The sequence below is a fragment of the Megascapheus bottae genome, chromosome 4 (genome assembly GCF_031878675.1).
Source record: "Megascapheus bottae isolate mThoBot1 chromosome 4, mThoBot2.hap1, whole genome shotgun sequence".
NCBI classification, from domain to species: domain Eukaryota; kingdom Metazoa; phylum Chordata; class Mammalia; order Rodentia; family Geomyidae; genus Megascapheus; species Megascapheus bottae.
Window position 1 is genome coordinate 85,937,515 of NC_143512.1, and position 21,784 is coordinate 85,959,298.

The window sequence follows — 21,784 nt, forward strand, 5'->3', positions numbered from 1 at the left end:
CAGGGTACACACGTTGTTTCACAATGGACTTTCATGAGGAAGAACCACTTACAGAATGGACCACTAGTGACAGCATGTTAGCCCACTGGACGAGGATCGCTCGCCACACTCAAGTCATTTTACCAACCCTACGTAGCACTTTCACACTACACACAAGAGCCCCACCTGGGCCTGGCGCCAGGTGTGTGGTGACAAAGCGGTGTCCGTCTTGAGCCTGGGAAGGGCCGGGCTTGCCCTGTTGCACGCCAGGGTGCACTGGGGACACGACGAGTCCCGTGAGTGTGTGGGTGCAGGCCTCAGCAGGACTGGCGGCCACCAAGACGAGCGCCGTGGGGCGGAAACAAGGCCGTGGTCTTCTTGAACTCCTGGAAGCTCCAGTGCATCTGCTCCACCTCGGCCCTGTGCTGCGCCCGGGTGTGACTGAGTTCCTGCAGGAGGTGCTCGTTGGTGCTGACCAGAGAGCTGGAGGGTGGCAGAGGGGTCAACCCTTGAGTCCCTCCCACTGCCCAGGAGCGGGCTGGCAGCACTGCCCCACCCCTGTGATTCAGCTCCCAGCCCAAGTCAAGGTGGGGCTAGGCCTGACCTGACCCCGAGCCCCAGCCAGGAGCGCAAGAGGGGAGTAGGTGGTGTGTGTTCTGGACGAGAGGCGTCACCCAAACCACACTCCCATCTTGTTTCCTTACAGCAACATCAACACCTAACATGGGGGTGGCTTGCCCCACTCTTCATCTCCACACTGCCCTGCTCCCCAGTCACCTGGGTTCGTGGCATCACCTGTCTAGACAAGGCCACACGTTGACCTCACCCATCCACCTGTCTACTGACCAGGACCAGAGAGACAGCTCTGCACAAAGTCAACATGGACCACCCTGCACGTAGGGATTCTGCCCACATCCGGCCAGACTCCGGGGAGCGGGGTGCCCACCCCACCCGGACTACCTGCATTCGTCTCCACTCAGTCCCCTCTGCAGGTCAGGCCCGGCTGGCCCCGTGGAGGTGTCAGCGGTCTGCAGTGTCCATGGCCTCCCTACTCTGCAGCCCACTGCCGTGCTCTTTGCACCCGGCGTGCCTAACTTCCTAACAGGCTTTGCGAAATAAAGCCCTCCTGGCACGTACAGTCCTCTCTTGCTGCATGCTCCACATCAAGAAAAGAGGGTGGCACCCCCCAAGCTTAAAAGGGAACAGCCATGAACTATAGCAAGGATAAAAGTACCATTCCAGGAACGACGGCCTAGGGAAGCCGGGCACTGCATACCTCGCCTTTCTACAGGCCTCACGTGCTAGATTCTCCTAGTCACACCTCCCGAGCCATACCTCAGGGTCCACACCCAGGGTCCACACTCAAGAGTCCACACCCAGAGCCCACACTCAAGAGTCCACACCCAGAGCCCACACTCAACAGTCCACACTCAAGAGTCCACACCCAGAGCCCACACTCAAGAGTCCACACTCAAAAAGTCCACACTCAAAGAGTCCACACCCAGAGCCCACACTCAGAGTCCACACTCAAAGAGTCCACACTCAAGAGTCCACACCCAGAGCCCACACTCAAGAGTCCACACTCAAAGAGCCCACACCCAGAGCCCACACTCAAGAGTCCACACTCAAAGAGTCCACACCCAGAGCCCACACTCAAGAGTCCACACTCAAGAGTCCACACTCAGGGTCCACACTCAAGAGTCCACACCCAGAGCCCACACTCAAGAGTCCACACCCAGAGCCCACACTCAAGAGTCCACACTCAAAGAGTCCACACCCAGAGCCCACACTCAGAGTCCACACTCAAAGAGTCCACACCCAGAGCCCACACTCAAGAGTCCACACCCAGAGCCCACACTCAAGAGTCCACACTCAAAGAGTCCACACTCAAAGAGTCCACACCCAGAGCCCACACTCAGAGTCCACACTCAAAGAGTCCACACTCAAGAGTCCACACTCAAGAGTCCACACCCAGAGCCCACACTCAAGAGTCCACACTCAAAGAGCCCACACCCAGAGCCCACACTCAAGAGTCCACACTCAAGAGTCCACACTCAGGGTCCACACTCAAGAGTCCACACCCAGAGCCCACACTCAAGAGTCCACACTCAAAGAGTCCACACTCAGGGTCCACACTCAAGAGTCCACACTCAAGAGTCCACACCCAGAGCCCACACTCAAGAGTCCACACCCAGAGCCCACACTCAAGAGTCCACACTCAAGAGTCCACACCCAGAGCCCACACTCAAAGAGTCCACACTCAGGGTCCACACTCAAGAGTCCACACTCAAGAGTCCACACCCAGAGCCCACACTCAAGCTTCCACACTCAAGAGTCCACACTCAGTGTCCACACTCAAGAGTCCACACTCAAGAGCCCACACTCAAGAGTCCACACTCAAGAGTCCACACCCAGAGCCCACACTCAAGAGTCCACACTCAAAGAGTCCACACTCAAGAGTCCACACTCAAGAGTCTATACTCAGGGTCCACACCCAGAGCCCACACTCAAAGAGTCCACACCCAGAGCCCACACTCAAGAGTCCACACTCAAGAGTCCACACTCAGGGTCCACACTCAAAGAGTCCACACCCAGAGCCCACACTCAGAGTCCACACTCAAAGAGTCCACACTCAGGGTCCACACTCAAGAGTCCACACTCAAGAGTCCACACCCAGAGCCCACACTCAAGAGTCCACACTCAAGAGTCCACACCCAGAGCCCACACTCAAAGAGTCCACACCCAGAGCCCACACTCGGAGTCCACACTCAAAGAGTCCACACTCAAGAGTCCACACTCAAGAGTCCACACCCAGAGCCCACACTCAAGAGTCCACACTCAGAGTCCACACTCAAAGAGCCCACACCCAGAGCCCACACTCAAGAGTCCACACTCAAGAGTCCACACCCAGAGCCCACACTCAAGAGTCCACATTCAAGAGTCCACACCCAGAGCCCACACTCAAAGAGTCCACACCCAGAGCCCACACTCAGAGTCCACAAAGAGTCCACACCCAGAGCCCACACTCGGAGTCCACACTCAAAGAGTCCACACTCAAGAGTCCACACTCAAGAGTCCACACCCAGAGCCCACACTCAAGAGTCCACACTCAAAGTCCACACTCAAAGAGCCCACACCCAGAGCCCACACTCAAGAGTCCACACTCAAGAGTCCACACCCAGAGCCCACACTCAAGAGTCCACACTCAGAGTCCACACTCAAAGAGCCCACACCCAGAGCCCACACTCAAGAGTCCACACCCAGAGCCCACACTCAAGAGTCCACACCCAGAGCCCACACTCAAGAGTCCACAAAGAGTCCACACTCAAGAGTCCACACTCGAGTCTATACTCAGGGTCCACACCCAGAGCCCACACTCAAAGAGTCCACACCCAGAGCCCACACTCAAGAGTCCACACTCAAGAGTCCACACTCAGGGTCCACACTCAAGAGTCCACACTCAAAGAGTCCACACTCAAGATTCCACACTCAGGGTCCACACTCAAGAGTCCACACTCAAAGAGTCCACACCCAGAGCCCACACTCAAGAGTCCACACTCAAGAGTCCACACTCAAGAGTCCACACCCAGAGCCCACACTCAAGAGTCCACACTCAAGAGTCCACACTCAGGGTCCACACTCAAAGAGTCCACACCCAGAGCCCACACTCAGAGCCCACACTCAAAGAGTCCACACTCAGGGTCCACACTCAAGAGTCCACACTCAAGAGTCCACACCCAGAGCCCACACTCAAGAGTCCACACTCAAGAGTCCACACCCAGAGCCCACACTCAAAGAGTCCACACCCAGAGCCCACACTCAGAGTCCACAAAGAGTCCACACCCAGAGCCCACACTCGGAGTCCACACTCAAAGAGTCCACACTCAAGAGTCCACACTCAAGAGTCCACACCCAGAGCCCACACTCAAGAGTCCACACTCAGAGTCCACACTCAAAGAGCCCACACCCAGAGCCCACACTCAAGAGTCCACACTCAAGAGTCCACACTCAAGAGTCCACACCCAGAGCCCACACTCAAGAGTCCACACTCAAGAGTCCACACCCAGAGCCCACACTCAAAGAGTCCACACCCAGAGCCCACACTCAGAGTCCACAAAGAGTCCACACCCAGAGCCCACACTCAAGAGTCCACACTCAAAGAGTCCACACTCAAGAGTCCACACTCAAGAGTCCACACCCAGAGCCCACACTCAAGAGTCCACACTCAGAGTCCACACTCAAAGAGCCCACACCCAGAGCCCACACTCAAGAGTCCACACCCAGAGCCCACACTCAAGAGTCCACAAAGAGTCCACACTCAAGAGTCCACACTCGAGTCTATACTCAGGGTCCACACCCAGAGCCCACACTCAAAGAGTCCACACCCAGAGCCCACACTCAAGAGTCCACACTCAAGAGTCCACACTCAGGGTCCACACTCAAGAGTCCACACTCAAAGAGTCCACACTCAAGATTCCACACTCAGGGTCCACACTCAAGAGTCCACACTCAAAGAGTCCACACCCAGAGCCCACACTCAAGAGTCCACACTCAAGAGTCCACACTCAAGAGTCCACACCCAGAGCCCACACTCAAAGAGTCCACACCCAGAGCCCACACTCAAGAGTCCACACTCAAGAGTCCACACCCAGAGCCCACACTCAAGAGTCCACACTCAGAGTCTATACTCAGGGTCCACACTCAAGAGTCCACACTCAGGGTCCACACTCAAGAGTCCACACTCAAGGTCCACACTCAAGAGTCTATACTCAGGGTCCACACTCAAGAGTCCACACTCAGGGTCCACACTCAGTGTCCACACTCAGGGTCCACACTCAAGAGTCCACACCCAGAGCCCACACTCAGAGTCCACACTCAAAGAGTCCACACCCAGAGCCCACACTCGGAGTCCACACTCAAAGAGTGCACACCCAGAGCCCACACTCAAGAGTCCACACCCAGAGCCCACACTCAAGAGTCCACACTCAAGAGTCCACACTCAAGAGTCTATACTCAGGGTCCACACTCAAGAGTCCACACTCAAGAGCCCACACTCAAGAGTCCACACTCAAGAGTCCACACCCAGAGCCCACACTCAAGAGTCCACACTCAAAGAGTCCACACCCAGAGCCCACACTCGGAGTCCACACTCAAAGAGTGCACACCCAGAGCCCACACTCAAGAGTCCACACCCAGAGCCCACACTCAAGAGTCCACACTCAAAGAGTCCACACTCAAGAGTCCACACTCAGAGTCTATACTCAGGGTCCACACTCAAGAGTCCACACTCAAGGTCCACACTCAAGAGTCTATACTCAGGGTCCACACTCAAGAGTGCACACCCAGAGCCCACACTCAAGAGTCCACACTCAAAGAGTCCACACTCAAGAGTCCACACTCAAGAGTCTATACTCAGGGTCCACACTCAAGAGCCCACACTCAAGAGTCCACACTCAAGAGTCCACACCCAGAGCCCACACTCAAGAGTCCACACCCAGAGCCCACACTCAGAGTCCACACTCAAAGAGTCCACACCCAGAGCCCACACTCGGAGTCCACACTCAAAGAGTCCACACTCAAGGTCCACACTCAAGAGTCTATACTCAGGGTCCACACTCAAGAGTCCACACCCAGAGCCCACACTCAAGAGTCCACACTCAGAGTCTATACTCAGGGTCCACACTCAAGAGTCCACACTCAGGGTCCACACTCAAGAGTCCACACTCAAGGTCCACACTCAAGAGTCTATACTCAGGGTCCACACTCAAGAGTCCACACCCAGAGCCCACACTCAAGAGTCCACACTCAAAGAGTCCACACTCAAGAGTCCACACTCAAGAGTCTATACTCAGGGTCCACACTCAAGAGTCCACACTCAAGAGCCCACACTCAAGAGTCCACACCCAGAGCCCACACTCAAGAGTCCACACCCAGAGCCCACACTCAGAGTCCACACTCAAAGAGTCCACACCCAGAGCCCACACTCGGAGTCCACACTCAAAGACTGCACACCCAGAGCCCACACTCAAGAGTCCACACCCAGAGCCCACACTCAAGAGTCCACACTCAAAGAGTCCACACCCAGAGCCCACACTCAAGAGTCCACACTCAAAGAGTCCACACTCAAGAGTCCACACTCAAGAGTCTATACTCAGGGTCCACACTCAAGAGTCCACACTCAAGAGCCCACACTCAAGAGTCCACACTCAAGAGTCCACACCCAGAGCCCACACTCAAGAGTCCACACTCAGAGTCCACACTCAAAGAGTCCACACCCAGAGCCCACACTCAAGAGTCCACACTCAATAGTCCACACTCAGGGTCCACACTCAAGAGTCCACACCCAGAGCCCACACTCAAGAGTCCACACTCAGAGTCCACACTCAAAGAGCCCACACCCAGAGCCCACACTCAAGAGTCCACACCCAGAGCCCACACTCAAGAGTCCACACCCAGAGCCCACACTCAAGAGTCCACACTCAAAGAGTCCACACCCAGAGCCCACACTCAAGAGTCCACACTCAAAGAGTCCACACTCAAGAGTCCACACTCAAGAGTCTATACTCAGGGTCCACACTCAAGAGTCCACACTCAAGAGTCCACACCCAGAGCCCACACTCAAGAGTCCACACTCAGAGTCCACACTCAAAGAGCCCACACCCAGAGCCCACACTCAAGAGTCCACACTCAAGAGTCCACACTCAGGGTCCACACTCAAGAGTCCACACCCAGAGCCCACACTCAAAGAGTCCACACCCAGAGCCCACACTCAAAGAGTCCACACCCAGAGCCCACACTCAAGAGTCCACACTCAAGAGTCCACACCCAGAGCCCACACTCAAGAGTCCACACTCAGAGTCTATACTCAGGGTCCACACTCAAGAGTCCACACTCAGGGTCCACACTCAAGAGTCCACACTCAAGGTCTACATTCAAGAGTCTATACTCAGGGTCCACACTCAAGAGTCCACACTCAGGGTCCACACTCAAGAGTCTATACTCAGGGTCCACACTCAAGAGTCCACACTCAGTGTCCACACTCAAGAGTCTATACTCAGGGTCCACACTCAAGAGTCCACACTCAGGGTCCACACTCAAGAGTCCACACTCAGAGTCTATACTCAGGGTCCACACTCAGAGTCCAAACTCAGAGTCCAAACTCAGAGTCCACACCCAGAGCCCACACTCAAGGTCCACACTCAAGAGTCTATACTCAGGGTCCACACTCAAGAGTCCACACTCAGTGTCCACACTCAGGGTCCACACTCAAGAGTCCACACTCAGAGTCCAAACTCAGAGTCCACACTCAGTGTCCACACTCAGTGTCCACACTCAGAGTCCACACTCAAGAGTTCACACTCAAGAGTTCACACTCAAGAGTCCACACGCAGGGTCCACACTCAAGAGTCCACACCCAGAGCCCATACGCAAGAGTCCACACTCAGAGTCCAAACTCAGAGTCCACACCCAGAGCCCACACTCAAGGTCCACACTCAAGAGTCTATACTCAGGGTCCACACTCAAGAGTCCACACTCAGAGTCCAAACTCAGAGTCCACACTCAGTGTCCACACTCAGAGTCCACACTCAGTGTCCACACTCAGGGTCCACACTCAAGAGTTCACACTCAAGAGTTCACACTCAAGAGTCCACACGCAGGGTCCACACTCAAGAGTTCACACTCAAGAGTCCACACTCAGAGTCCACACTCAATAGTCCACACTCAAGAGTCCACACCCAGAGCCCATACGCAAGAGTCCACACTCAGAGTCCAAACTCAGAGTCCACACCCAGAGCCCACACTCAAGAGTTCACACACAAAGAGTCCACACTCAGGGTCCACACTCAAGAGTCCACACTCAGTGTCCACACTCAGTGTCCACACTCAGAGTCCACACTCAGTGTCTAAGCTCAGAGTCCACACTCGAGTCCACACTCAAGAGTCCACACTCAAGAGTCCACACCCAGAGCCCATACGCAAGAGTCCACACTCAGAGTCCAAACTCAGAGTCCACACCCAGAGCCCACACTCAAGGTCCACACTCAAGAGTCTATACTCAGGGTTCACACTCAAGAGTCCACACTCAGAGTCCAAACTCAGAGTCCACACTCAGTGTCCACACTCAGAGTCCACACTCAGTGTCCACACTCAGGGTCCACACTCAAGAGTTCACACTCAAGAGTTCACACTCAAGAGTCCACACTCAGGGTCCACACTCAAGAGTTCACACTCAAGAGTTCACACTCAAGAGTCCACACGCAGGGTCCACACTCAAGAGTTCACACTCAAGAGTCCACACTCAGAGTCCACACTCAATAGTCCACACTCAAGAGTCCACACCCAGAGCCCATACGCAAGAGTCCACACTCAGAGTCCAAACTCAGAGTCCACACCCAGAGCCCACACTCAAGAGTTCACACACAAAGAGTCCACACTCAGGGTCCACACTCAGTGTCTAAGCTCAGAGTCCACACTCGAGTCCACACTCAAGAGTCCACACTCAAGAGTTCACACTCAAGAGTCCACACTCAGTGTCCACACTCAGTGTCCACACTCAGTGTCTAAGCTCAGAGTCCACACTCAGTGTCCACACTCAGGGTCCACACTCAGAGTCCACACTCAGGGTCCACACTCAGGGTCCACACTCAAGAGTTCACACTCAAGAGTTCACACTCAAGAGTCCACACTCAGGGTCCACACTCAAGAGTCCACACTCAGTGTCCACACTCAGGGTCCACACTCAAGAGTCCACACTCAAAGAGTCCACACCCAGAGCCCACACTCAAGAGTCCACACTCAAGAGTCCACACTCAAGAGTCTATACTCAGGGTCCACACCCAGTGTCCACACTCAGGGTCCACACTCAAGAGTCTATACTCAGGGTCCACACTCAAGAGTCCACACTCAGAGTCCAAACTCAAGAGTCCACACTCAGGGTCCACACTCAAGAGTCCACACCCAGAGCCCACACTCAAGAGTCCATACTCAGAGTCTATACTCAGGGTCCACACTCAAGAGTCCACACTCAAAGAGTCCACACCCAGAGCCTACACTCAAGAGTCCACACTCAGAGTCTATACTCAGGGTCCACACTCAAGAGTCCACACTCAGTGTCCACACTCAGGGTCCACACTCAAGAGTCCACACTCAGAGTCCACACTCAGAGTCCACACTCAGTGTCCACACTCAGAGTCCACACTCAGTGTCTAAGCTCAGAGTCCACACTCAAGAGTCCACACTCAGTGTCCACACTCAGAGTCCACACTCAAGAGTCCACACTCAGGGTCCACACTCAAGAGTCCACACTCAGTGTCCACACTCAGTGTCCACACTCAGAGTCCACACTCAGTGTCTAAGCTCAGAGTCCACACTCAGTGTCCACACTCAGTGTCCACACTCAGAGTCCACACTCAGGGTCCACACTCAGGGTCCATACTCAAGAGTTCACACTCAAGAGTTCACACTCAAGAGTCCACACTCAGGGTCCACACTCAAGAGTCCACACTCAGTGTCCACACTCAGGGTCCACACTCAAGAGTCCACACTCAAAGAGTCCACACCCAGAGCCCACACTCAAGAGTCCACACTCAAGAGTCCACACTCAAGAGTCTATACTCAGGGTCCACACTCAAGAGTCCACACTCAGTGTCCAAACTCAGAGTCCACACTCAGGGTCCACACTCAGTGTCTACACTCAAGAGTCCACACCCAGAGCCCACACTGAAGAGTCCACACTCAGAGTCTATACTCAGGGTCCACACTCAAGAGTCCACACTCAAAGAGTCCACACTCAAGAGTCCACACTCAGTGTCCACACTCAAGAGTCCACACTCAGTGTCCACACTCAGTGTCTAAACTCAGAGTCCACACTCAGGGTCCACACTCAGTGTCCACACTCAGGGTCCACACTCAAGAGTCCACACTCAGAGTCCACACTCAGAGTTCACACTCAGTGTCCACACTCGAGTCCACACTCAGTGTCCACACTCAGGGTCCACACTCGAGTCCACACTCAGTGTCCACACTCAGGGTCCACACTCGAGTCCACACTCAGTGTCCACACTCAATAGTGCACACTCAGTGTTCACACTCAAGGTCCACACTCAAGAGTCCACACTCAGTGTCCACATTCAATAGTCCACACTCAGTGTCCACACTCAAGAGTCCACACTCAGAGTCCACACTCAGTGTCCACACTCAGAGTCCACACTCAGTGTCCACACTCAGAGTCCACACTCAGTGTCCACACTCAGTGTCCACACTCAAGAGTCCACACTCAAGAGTCCACACTCAGTGTCCACACTCAAGAGTCCACACTCAATAGTCCACACTCAGTGTCCACACTCAGAGTCCACACTCAGTGTCCACACTCAGTGTCCACACTCAAGAGTCCACACTCAGTGTCCACACTCAGGGTCCTCACTCAAGAGTCCACACTCAGTGTCCACACTCAAGAGTCCACACTCAGGGTCCACACTCAGCGTCCACAGGTCAGGGTCCACATCTGAGAAGTTGAAATCTACATTTCAAGGTCAGCACTTCAGGGGTCACCATTCCACGTCACAAAGTGTGGCAGCAGGGGAGCCTCACTGTATTCAGGGACACTCCAGGGCAGCTGTGCTGCAGCAGCAGACGGCTCCCTCCTGTGGAAAGCCTTCCCTGCCACCTGGCCTCTCCCCTCCGCTCCGCCTTGGCTCCCAGTTACCTGTGGCTCTCCTGCAGCATTTGCGTGAGCTCCTGGATCCTATCATAGTGCTCCAGATGCTGCTTCAGCTCTACAACCTCACCAGAGAGTTGTTTCACACTTGTTTGAAGTCCTGAAAGAAGCAATGTGGCAGCATTACATAAGGAAGCCCATGCATGTGTCTTAACAATTCCAGCGAAAGCTGGATATAGGAATATATCATGGAACAGTTACAAGAAAGAAGGATGGAGAGCAGGAGACCTCCTGCAGACTACACTTAAATACTATGAAGCAGTGGAAAAGCCCTCCAGTGAGGAGAGGTACAAGTCCCTGCTCCATTGGCTCCTGGAAAATGCATGGAACAGACCCTGGGCTAGTATATTTTATTATTTGTTTGGGAAAGGAAGAAACGGATTAATATGTTTATGATGAAATTAAAATAGTGAATATTAACATTTTAAGTGAGTTGGAAGGAAAACTGAATACAGTTTTTTAAGTGTGTTGTCATCACAGTGTATATAATTCATGCTTTTATAATCTGTTAAGATATCCGCACGTATTCTTCTCTACAAACATGTGCGGTGTGTTAGGACCCTCAGAACATGTATGTGAGGAAGGTCTAACCATCAGGCTTTCTGGGACACCACCCGACAGCACTCTGGATCCCAACAGGGCTGCCGGGAACTGCGCTGAGATGCTGGGAAGAGGGTCCAGCGAATGAGAATTGTAACTTTGCTCCTTTGCAAACAAATGTCTCTTAATATCTAGCATCAAAAAATGTGTCTATTTGTTTGTTTCTGGTAAAAAAAAAAAAAGAATATAACGCGAGGGAGGGGGGCAGCAGAAAGGGAAATTAGGAGAAAAGGGTAATAGTGTTCAAGAAGTATATGCCTAGGTCCAGACTTGAGGCTTGTCTAGTGCCACAAAGAGGTAGCTACATAGGAAGCCCCACTCTGAGACCTCTGCTTCCTTCAAGGTCTCCCGAGACAGGAGCCAAGACGGCTGCCAGGTCCGCCCTCCCATAGTACAGACTACAAGCTCTGCTAGGTCATCACATCAAAGCCTCTCAAAATTCAGGTAACTGAACTTGATTTCTCTTAAAATGGAACAAGCAACACAAGAGAAGGTGAAAAGAGGTCACTGAAAATGATTTGGACTAGAGACGAGACGTCAAGTCCCTTCCTGCTCAGCTTGCTGGGGTGGGAGGTCCAGACGAGGTGAAAGAATCAAAGGGAACTAGAAGCATCTCCCTCTGTCTGGCTGCCCTTGGCCGGCTCAAGCAAGTCACCTAGAGCATAAAATGACCCTTTTACAGCTGAGCCCTTAAATTTAACCAAGTAGTTACCAAAGAAACTGTCAACTCACCAGTGATTTGCAAATGTAGTGCAGTTGACGTATCTGCATTTTTTACTTCTTTTTTCATGCTGAACAAAAGTGATTTTAAGCTACTATTTTCCTCCAAAGATTTGTCTAAATGTTGCCTCAAGGTATCCTAACAACACAGAAAATATCATTAGAGAAGTCAAAGTCGGTAAAACACAACTAGAAAATAAAACATCCAAATAATCACCAGACTTCAGGTTCTCTTTTATAATTCAGATCACAATGTGAAGAGAAAAACCTTGTGCTTCCAAGTCCATTTCCCCTGGGTCTCGGTTCAGGCCTGAGCCCTCAGTGGGAAGGGTGGGGTGAGAAGAGAGGCCCCCGGGTCTCGGTTCAGGCCTGAGCCCTCAGTGGGAAGGGTGGGGTGAGAAGAGAGGCCCCCGGCAGCATTTCCTCACTGAGCTCACCCTCACCCCCCCCCCCCCGGGCCCAGTGCGGGGGAGGGGGTCTCCCTTCCCCCCAAAGCTCTCATAGTCACTGGAGGTCCCAGGGCCTCTGTGCTCCCCCCAGTGGTGTGGCAGCCTCCCCTGGGAAGGCTCCTCTTTTTGCCAACACTCATTACCAGTGAGAACGGAGGCCCGGGCTTCTTGATGTCTTCAAAGTAGGAGACAATGGTGAGCATCCACTAGGGTGCTACACAGCTGTGGCCGGGACGCCCACAATGACAGCCTTTGCCAAGGCACTGTGAAACTTGCCACAGGTCTTGGCAGGCACTCCCAGGTGCTGGACCTGGGCTTTCCTCCGGGGAGAGCGGCGTCTGCATCTCACTGAGACTCGAGCGGGTTCGTGCTCCACAAGCCACTGCCGCATGTGAGTGCCCGCCCAAGACCATTCCTGTCGTGTGCCTCCTCCAAGTCCTTCCACAGCAGCCCCTTCCCAGGGTGTGGGTCAGGAAGTGGACGGCCCCTCCACAGGAGTCCAGGCTATGGCGAGGAGGACTGAGCACACTCAGGATGGACAGGTGTGTCTGCCTCAAAAGCTGTGTGGAGGACACGTGGTTCCGACCCCAGCGACCACAGGAAGTACCACATGAACGCGCTCTGTCAGAGGTGCCCACTGGGGCTTGCTGCCGGCCTCCCTGGAAGGCAGTGACTGCTGGTCCACACACTCCCTTCCTTGCCCCAGATTCCTTCAAGGTGGTTCTACCCCGTGGGCTCTGGACCATGCTTGCCGACGGAACCCTCCCGTCCAGGGCGAGAGTCACCCAGGACTAGATCTGGAGAAGCAGAGGCAGGGAGCTGCGCAGAGGTGAAGGACCAGGCGTCCTCTGTGGCCAGGCTCTGTGTCCCCGGCTTCTTGACAGGCCAGTGTGCTACCCCGTGCTCTCTAGTGCTCTGGTCCAGGCTTAGTGTGCTCTAGCCCGCTCCAGACGCAGTCCTATGAACACGCAGGGGATTTCACAGCATGTGAAATATCACTCCACTTTTATTTTTTCTCTAAAAATGAGGCTGTGTATGAAATCTCACAAAATAAAGCCCTTATCAGACAACCTAAGAGCTTTTATTCTGGCAGTCCTGTGTTGTTTTTGTGCCGTTTTATAAGGACCTGGCATCAGGGCAAAGCCAGGTACTGCCGAGGTATGCACATGCCCTCACGTACTCACCCTGAAGGCTGGGCCAATGCAGAGAGAGGCAGGAGGGAGCAAGGTCTAACGCCCTCATCTCACTTTTCTGGGCAGAGACCCATATGAGCCTTGGCCTGCTGTGAGGGAGCTGGAAAAGGATCCCTGCCAACCACCAGGCCCTCGATGAGGCCACTGTCCCTCAACAGCCCAGCTGTGCCGGGTCCAGCTACGCTGGGTCCACTGCAGAAGCTGGTGACAGTGTCCTAACTCAGTGCACGCTGAGGGTCAGAGGAGGCAGGGCCATGGAACTAACCCCAGGTTCACTACTGCCCGGTGGCCTGTCCACTTTTCATGTGACCCCTAGCGTGGACTCCAAAGGAAGACTGTCCCCGTACTTTCAGCACAACACGACTTCATAAGACCTGGGCTGCCAGGTCCAAGTCTGGTCTCGTTGTGCCCGTATGTGCTATCTGGTGGCTCAGAGGACTCTCGCAGATTCACCTGGGTGCGAGACCGGGCGGAGCCCGAAGACCACCCAGTTACCTCACCCATCGAGACTGGGGAGCCTGCACCAAGAGACAGAGGGGACACAGGACTCTGCAGGAAGCTGGCTCGTCTCTTGCTCTCTCACTTCTCCCACACAAGAGACAGAACCAGCGGCAGATGGTTGGAGACACAGCCACTGCCCGCTCTCCATTTCCATGGAGACTGGGCACACAACACAGCCAGCAGAGCGCCGGAGCCATCCTGACAGGAGAGCTTGGCCAAAACCAGGCCCACAGAGGCACAGCCCGTGCACACATCCCGGGAAGAAGTGGAGAGGCCCTCGAGGGGACTCACCATCTCCTTCCGCGCCTTGCTGAGTTCCGCTGTCACCTCACTCATCATGGCGGTGCACTGCTGCTGCTGTTCGGCCAGGCGGCTTTGCAGAGTCTTGTTTTCAAGGGCCAGGTAGCTAATTCCTTCAGACCCAAGTGCCGCACTGTCCTGAGCTGATGCAAACTCCTGAGCAGATGACAAAATGTGCTTTGCCTGGGCTGGAAGTAAAAAAATGAAATGTTGTTAAGAACATTCTAGAAACATGTGCACCATGTGACCAGGTGCCCTGAAAACCCCGAGGGCCTGCAGGGACACAAAGAGACAGCATGCTGAGACCACCTCTGTCTTGCCACGGTCTCGGCAGAGTGGAGAAGGCTGGACAATGGCCCAGTGGACACACATGGGTTAAGGGAATGACGTCTCGTCCTGCGGGCACCAATGGGGAAGCTCAACGGCACAGAGGCTCACGTGGCTCACCCCTTTTCAGTGTCTGCTAACCAGCAAGTCTGGCACTTCAGAGGACACTAATCCACAGAGCCTAGGCTCTGTCTGGGGTTGGAGTGCTCCTGACCTTGACTTTCCTTCCAGTGGAGGGGAGGAAAGAGACCCAAGTTCCCTTTATGACTGTCCTGTTACCACAGACCTCTTTGCACTGTGCCTGCACTCAGCTGAATGCACACAGAGGAGCTCCAAGTCACCAGGTGAAGACACAATAATTAAAGGCCCAGCAGTGGACAGTGTTCTCGGCACCAGCCACAGACACCCCGGCTGCTGTGGGGAGGTCCAGCGCCGAGACAGTTGACCAGCTCTCCGGAGCCTGGGAGGGTCACACACACAGAGGCCCTCCTAGCCCTGCAGGTGGGAACCTGACGGTGGAGGCAACCCACACTCACCGAGGAACGTCTCATTGCTCTGCAGGGACCCGCTGCCCTTCCAGCATCTGTCCACTAGATCAAGCAGGGCCCCCAAAAGCGCTGTCTCCAGGGCTGCCCTTCGTGTAGGCATGGCTGCTGAGCGTGGTCTGGGAGACTGCTGTGAAGGAGACATAAGCATGGAACTGCTTTCCTGCTCATGGCAGACACAAGGCCTCCACAACACCACTGTGGGCTTTCCCACAGAGGGGTTGCAGAAAGGGTGGCAATGGCGTCTGTGAAGGCAGCTTCAGGGTCCCTGAGGGGACTGCAGGAGGACAACAGTACAGCACGGGGTCTGACCTCCTGAGTCCCTCCTCTCCCTCAATCCAGAAGGGCAGAGACAGAGGCCACAGACAAACAAAGGATAAGACTACAAGTGAAAACAGAACCCCAGTTCACCATCTGCAGAGCAACCTCGAGAGCTAGCATCTCTTTAGTCACTTTCTCTACAAGAGTCTGGAAGCCCAGCTGTGACCTAACAGGACCACAATATCCAGGGTATGCCAGGTTCCCTTTTGGCCTCAGGCTCGGCAAAACTATCCCTACGCCTCCACCCTCTATCCGTGCCCTTCAGTTCTGAGTCATGCCAGCCTGTTCTGAGTATCCAGTAATCACGTCTCAAAGCTTCCCGAGGGCTGCTGAGTCCCCCGGGCAGGAGGGACTGTCAAGCCCGGACTGGGGCTAAGTCCTTTGGGAAATTCGCTTCCAGGTCTTCTCTCACAATGGGGTGACCACCACGACTGACTCCAGCTTTGACATCAATGCACAGAGCACTGAAGGAGCGCCAGGAGCAGCACGGAGCACAAAGCACCAGAGTCCTCCTGCAAGACACTTTCAGTCTGGTCACATTTGGGACTGAAAATGCAAGCTGTGGCATTACAAGAGATCTGACCCTCCCATCACTCAAGTGTCCACGCAGTGGAAACGAGGCAGGCCCCACGCTCACCACTCTGGCATCACTAGGGCCATGAGATGTCTGCGCTTCAGCCTCTAGAGCCTCCGAGTGGGAAAAGGCCACCTGGGTCTCCGAGCTGTCCTGTCTGCTGAGACTCTCCTCCAAGCTGTTGGGCCCATCATCTCTGTCCAGGCTGCTCAGGTACTCTCGATCAGAGGGCACCTGGAACCTTCCACCAGGCACCCTTCGCTTCCTGTACTTTTCAGGAACAGGCAGAGGATTTAGCACTTTCTGTGATGACAAACTTGGCATTGGAGAAGAGGACACCGAGTCTTCTCCGTCCAGGGACTCTGTAATGGAGAGAGCACACATTAGAATACCTCCACCTGACAGCCAGGCTTTGGAGCTCAGAGGCCAGGACTCTAATTCTGAATTAGTGAATGCGTAAGTGTGGTCCATGAAGACAGGTGCAGGCACATGTGCAGACATAGAGGCAGAGGACGGAGGAGGCAAAGCACAGAGGACAAACATGATAAAACTCAGAGCCCAGAGGAAACAGACAGAAGGGCTTCTACAAGGCTTGTGCCGAGGCAGTGCCTCAACAAAGCCCACTGCCAACGTCAGCACCGCGTGAGCTGCAATGCCAGTGTGCTCCCTGCAGCTCTGCTAGCTACACACTACTAAAAGTGGGGCGGTGACAGTGGTGTGATACTGAGTGGGGGAATGGCCCTGCTCAGCGCAGAACAGCCACCCCGTGACTGCCCTGCTTCCGAGGCCCCACAAACAACCCTGAGCAACTCGTTTGTTCCATTTATCCTTCGGTAGTGGTGGTTTGCACTCGAGACTTCTCAGCTGCTAGGCCCCAATAGTCCTTTGCTTTTAGCTGCTTTTGAGGTAAGATCTCCTACTTTTTGCCTGAGGTGACCTGGACTACGAGACTCCTGCCTAGGTTTCCCACATGCCTGGTAGGGGACATTTTCTGTCTGTTGAGATGGGCTGACCTACAACCATGACCCTCACAATCTCCACCTCCTGAGAGGCTGGGATGACAGGCGCAAACCTTTATGTCCAACCTCACACTGGAGATGTTTTTATAGTTACACCTCACAGATGCATTGATATATATTATATATTAATTCTACATAATTTAATTTGACAACTTCTCATACTAAAAACATAGCTTCTAAGCTGGGTGTTGGTGGCTCTTGCATGTAATCTTAGTTCTTTAGGAGGCTAAGAATGGGAGCATCATAGCTCAAGGCCAGCGGAAGTAGAAAAGTTCACAATTCCTTCTCCATCTATAGCTGGGTACTGTGGCAGGGGCCTGTTACCCCAAGCCACATGTCATACAGTACTATCACAAACTTACAATGTGAGGTACCACCAAAAGGAGAAAAAAAAAACTAGCACTGTCATCACCTGGGCCTAAGAAAAAGTGTGCATGTAAGAGAGGGAGTGGAGAAGAGAAAGAAGCAGAGGAAGAATGTGTTTGCAGAGGAAAACCACTTAAGTATTTGCAGACTAGAAACTAAGTTTATAGTAGTAGTTGAGTACTGTCACACATGCGTCCTTAAAATATGGTAGATGGTAAATTTTAGTATGATTAATTTTTTCCTAGGACATTTTGGAGAATTCTGTAAATAAGTACAAAGGAAACAGGAGAGATGTCTCAAAGTCACACCAGATGCTGGAGAGTGTTGAGGGCCAAGAGAGGGCCAGGCAGGACGGAGTGGTCACCTGGGAGCGGGACGAAGCGGGCGTGCGGCCCCCGCCCGTGCTGGGGGGGAAGCTCCCCACAGCACTGCTCTGGTGCCGGTCGTCCTGGGCAGTGCCCTCCGGAGCAACCTCTCTTCTTCTCAGGGCCCCTCCTCACCAAGTCCCCACACTGCTGACCGATGGATGGGGGACTCAACACATGTCTGGACTCTGTATTTTATTAAAAACATTTTAAATTTTGTTCCGTTAAATACGACACTTTAATTTTGGGATAGTATATGACATTTATTAAGCATCCTTTCCTTAAACCAATTAAGACAATGAAGCCTGAGTGAGTTAATAGTACAGCAGACAACATTGAAGTGAATTCCAGATGGTTCTACTTGGGAAGGGCTGATGTCACAGGACTTGACCCAACTCAAGCTACACGAAAGTGACAGTAAGCAAGACAGGGTGGCAGCATATAAAGAAAAACAAAATGCAAAATGGGGAACAGACATGGTCAACCGACTTTGAACAAATGTAAAGGCAATAACAAAATCAGAGAGCAACAAATGGCACCCAGGGATCTCACACACACAACATTGGCTCACCCAGGGATCTCACACACACAGCACTGGCTCACCCAGGGATCTCACACACACAGCACTGGCTCACCCAGGGATCTCACACGCACAGCACTGGATCACCCAGGGATCTCACACGCACAGCACTGGATCACCCAGGGATCTCACACGCACAGCACTGGCTCACCCAGGGATCTCACACACACAGCACTGGATCACCCAGGGATCCCCCCACAGCAGTGGATCACCCAGGGATCTTACATACACAGCACTGGATCACCCAGGGATTTCACACACACAGCACTGGATCCCCCAAGGATCCCCCTCCACAGCAATGGATCACCCAGGGATCCCCCACAGCACTGGATCACCCAGGGATCTCACATACACAGTACTGGACCACCCAGGGATCTCACACACAGCACTGGATCACCCATGGATCTCACATACACAGTACTGGATCACCCAGGGATCTCACACACAGCACTGGATCACCCAGGGATCCCCCCACAGCACTGGATCACCCAGGGATCTCACACATACAGCACTAGATCACCCAGGGATCCCACACACAGCACTGGATCACCCAGGGATCTCACACACACAGCACTGGCTCACCCAAGGATCCCACACACACACAGCACTGGATCACCCAGGGATCTCACACACACAACACTGGCTCACCCAGGGATCTCACACACACAGCACTGGATCACCCAAGAATCTCATACACACAGCACTGGATCACCCAGGGATCTCGCACACACACAGCACTGGATCACCTAGGGATTTCTTTCACACACAACACTGGATCACCCAGGGATCCCACACACACAGCACTGGATCACCCAAGAATCTCACACACACAGCACTGGATCACCCAGGGATCTCACATAGCGTAAATAATTTGCTTAATCAATACAATGTGCTTACAGGCATTTGAACCACACAGTGCAGATGTAAAAAGCAAGAGAGAATCCTCCTAAATAGCATAGAAGAAGACCTCCCTACAAGATACACCACACAATACTACTACAAACCGCTGAAGAAAAAAAAAATGACAAATTACACTTTATTGAAGTTAAAACATCAGTTGTTTGAAGCGTTGTTAGAAAAATGAAAAGCAAGCCATGGAATGGGAAAAAAATCCAAATTACTTCTATCTGATCAACAATCTGGATTCCAGATCCATAAAGAACTGCAATGTATAACTCATTACCAAGAAAAGAAGTGAGGTCACTTAACAACAGAGCAGGCACAAGTGAATTTCGAGTGACACTGAAGAAGAGAAACAAACGACCAACATTTCTACATTGTTAGTCTTCACAAAAACACAAATGGAAACTGTTGGTGCTATAGCACACACACATTCTCAAGAAGAGTGTGACAAACAGGGCTGGGGACAGTGTTGGGAGGACATTCCTCAAGTGACCGGGCCAGCCTGGGATTTCAGCCCAAACGGGGGCTGCCACATCTTGTTTTCATGAAATGCTTTCAGAGACTTATAATGGAACCGAACACATACGAAGAGCCTGCGGCAATGTCTGCACTGTCCCTCACATTCCCAGAGGGCTCTAACGTGCTAATGTGCAGCCGCAGAGCGTCACTCTGTAAGAGCCAAGAGACTCTAAGTCTCTGTGCCAAAGGAGACACCAGCTCCACTAGCTAGGGACACCTAAGTTTCATGTCTACAACTGAAACTTACAACTATTCCACGTTAGCTGCCCTCCGCATTCCCAGTGCAGAGACATTCCCGTGGTACTCAGCACTTTAAACCCAGCACGACTGCTGTGATGAAGCAAGTGTTGCCTGACTCAGGTCCCTAGGGAGCACATACCCTGAGCAAGCTGCAGGTCGGCCTCAAGTTCCTTCTGGCTGGCGCTTGTGCTGCCAGGAGGGTTGCTTAGGTCCCACTCACACTCAGCAATAAGATTCAGGACGGCCTCATCATCTTCATCCATGACCAGACACTTCTTGGCCAAAGCATCAGTGCACCGGGCTCTGGAGTGGTGTGGTCTGCAATGGAATGAAAGTGAGTCTGTGTCAGCAACCTGCAGAGGACATCCACAATGCCAGGATGAGCTTAGTGGAGCTGTGGAGAAGGGAGAAGGAGACTGCAGAAGGGTCTCAACCAAGACAGCAGGCCACGAACAGTGAGGTCCTGAGACCTCACCACCCCCACCACTCCAGAATTAAACTGGCTTAGAAAAGGCACAATTTTCCTCCACAATTCTCTTGCAGGTTAATACTCAACTCGCTCTTTAAGTAACACACCCAGAATGAAATATATGGGATGAAGAAAGCTAAAATAATTGTGCACGAGGGGCTTATGCCTATCCTAGTTACTTAGGAGGCAGAGATCTGGAGAATCAGTTCAAAGCCAACCTGGGCAGAAAAGTCTACCACATTCCTTCTCCAATTATCCAGGGGAAAAAAGCCATGCTAGAGATGTGGCTCAAATGATAGAGTGCCAGATGTGAGCAAGAAAATCAAGCAACTATGAGGTCTCTGGGCCAAAGTCCCAGTACTGGTTAAAAAAAAAAAAAGTTAAATCTAGGTGTCAGTGGCTCACACCTATAAGCCCAGCTACTCAGGAGGGAGAGATCTGAGGATCATGGTTCAAAGCCAGTCTGGACAAAAAAAGTTCCCCGAGACTCTTATTTCCAATTAACCACTCAAAAACTATAGAAATGCAGCAATGGCTCAAAGTGGTAGAGTGCTTGCCTTTAGCTAAGAGCTCAGGGACAGCACCCAGGCCCTGAGTTCAAGCCTCACAACTGACAAAAATAAGTCAAAACTTTCCATGTTGATAAAAACAAAAACAGGAACAAAAAGAACCTACCACATTCCTAGTGTCTATTTTTACACTAAGAGAAACTACTTCCAACACTCAAGTGTAAGGTGTTAGAACGTGACAAGTCTCCTCTGTACAAAGACGAATATATCCAAAAAGTCCCCCCTTCCAATAAGGCTAAAGAGGCTGCTCTCCAAATAGGTCCCCAGGTGCTGGGAGCATGGCCCACTAGCATGCACGAAGCCCTGGGTTCGATTCCTCAGTACCATATACAGAAAAGGCTGAAAGCAGCACTGTGGCTCAAGTGGCAGAGCACTAGCCTTGAGCAGAAAGGACAGTGCCCCGGTCCTGAGTTCAAGCCCAGGCCTAGAAAAAAAACATAGGTCCCCAACGTAGCCTATGAATACAGGCCTGAAGAGGCTGTTCACAGGTATGGTGCCTGCTTCTGCACAACTGAGAGGGGTCTGTGG

The 21,784-nt window shown here is 52.8% G+C and overlaps 1 protein-coding gene across 4 annotated transcripts in view; it reads right to left on the bottom strand.

Moving 5' to 3' along the window:
• Window positions 1-271: 271 nt before the first annotated feature.
• The window catches only part of Cep72 (centrosomal protein 72), a 34,434-nt gene continuing 12,921 nt past the window's right edge, over window positions 272-21,784 (bottom strand). For 2 of the 4 annotated variants that reach the window (XM_090332166.1, XM_090332164.1), the window contains exons 5-12: window positions 20,358-20,536; window positions 17,976-18,164; window positions 16,290-16,588; window positions 15,323-15,461; window positions 14,451-14,647; window positions 12,029-12,155; window positions 10,685-10,796; window positions 272-462 (exon numbers count right to left, since the gene is read on the bottom strand). In XM_090332166.1, the coding sequence (XP_090188292.1) occupies window positions 297-462; window positions 10,685-10,796; window positions 12,029-12,155; window positions 14,451-14,647; window positions 15,323-15,461; window positions 16,290-16,588; window positions 17,976-18,164; window positions 20,358-20,536 (1,408 nt within the window). In that variant the 3' untranslated portion in view covers window positions 272-296. The remainder of the gene's footprint in view (window positions 463-10,684; window positions 10,797-12,028; window positions 12,156-14,450; window positions 14,648-15,322; window positions 15,462-16,289; window positions 16,589-17,975; window positions 18,165-20,357; window positions 20,537-21,784) is intronic. The other 2 variants (XM_090332165.1, XM_090332167.1) reach the window with 2 other exon arrangements.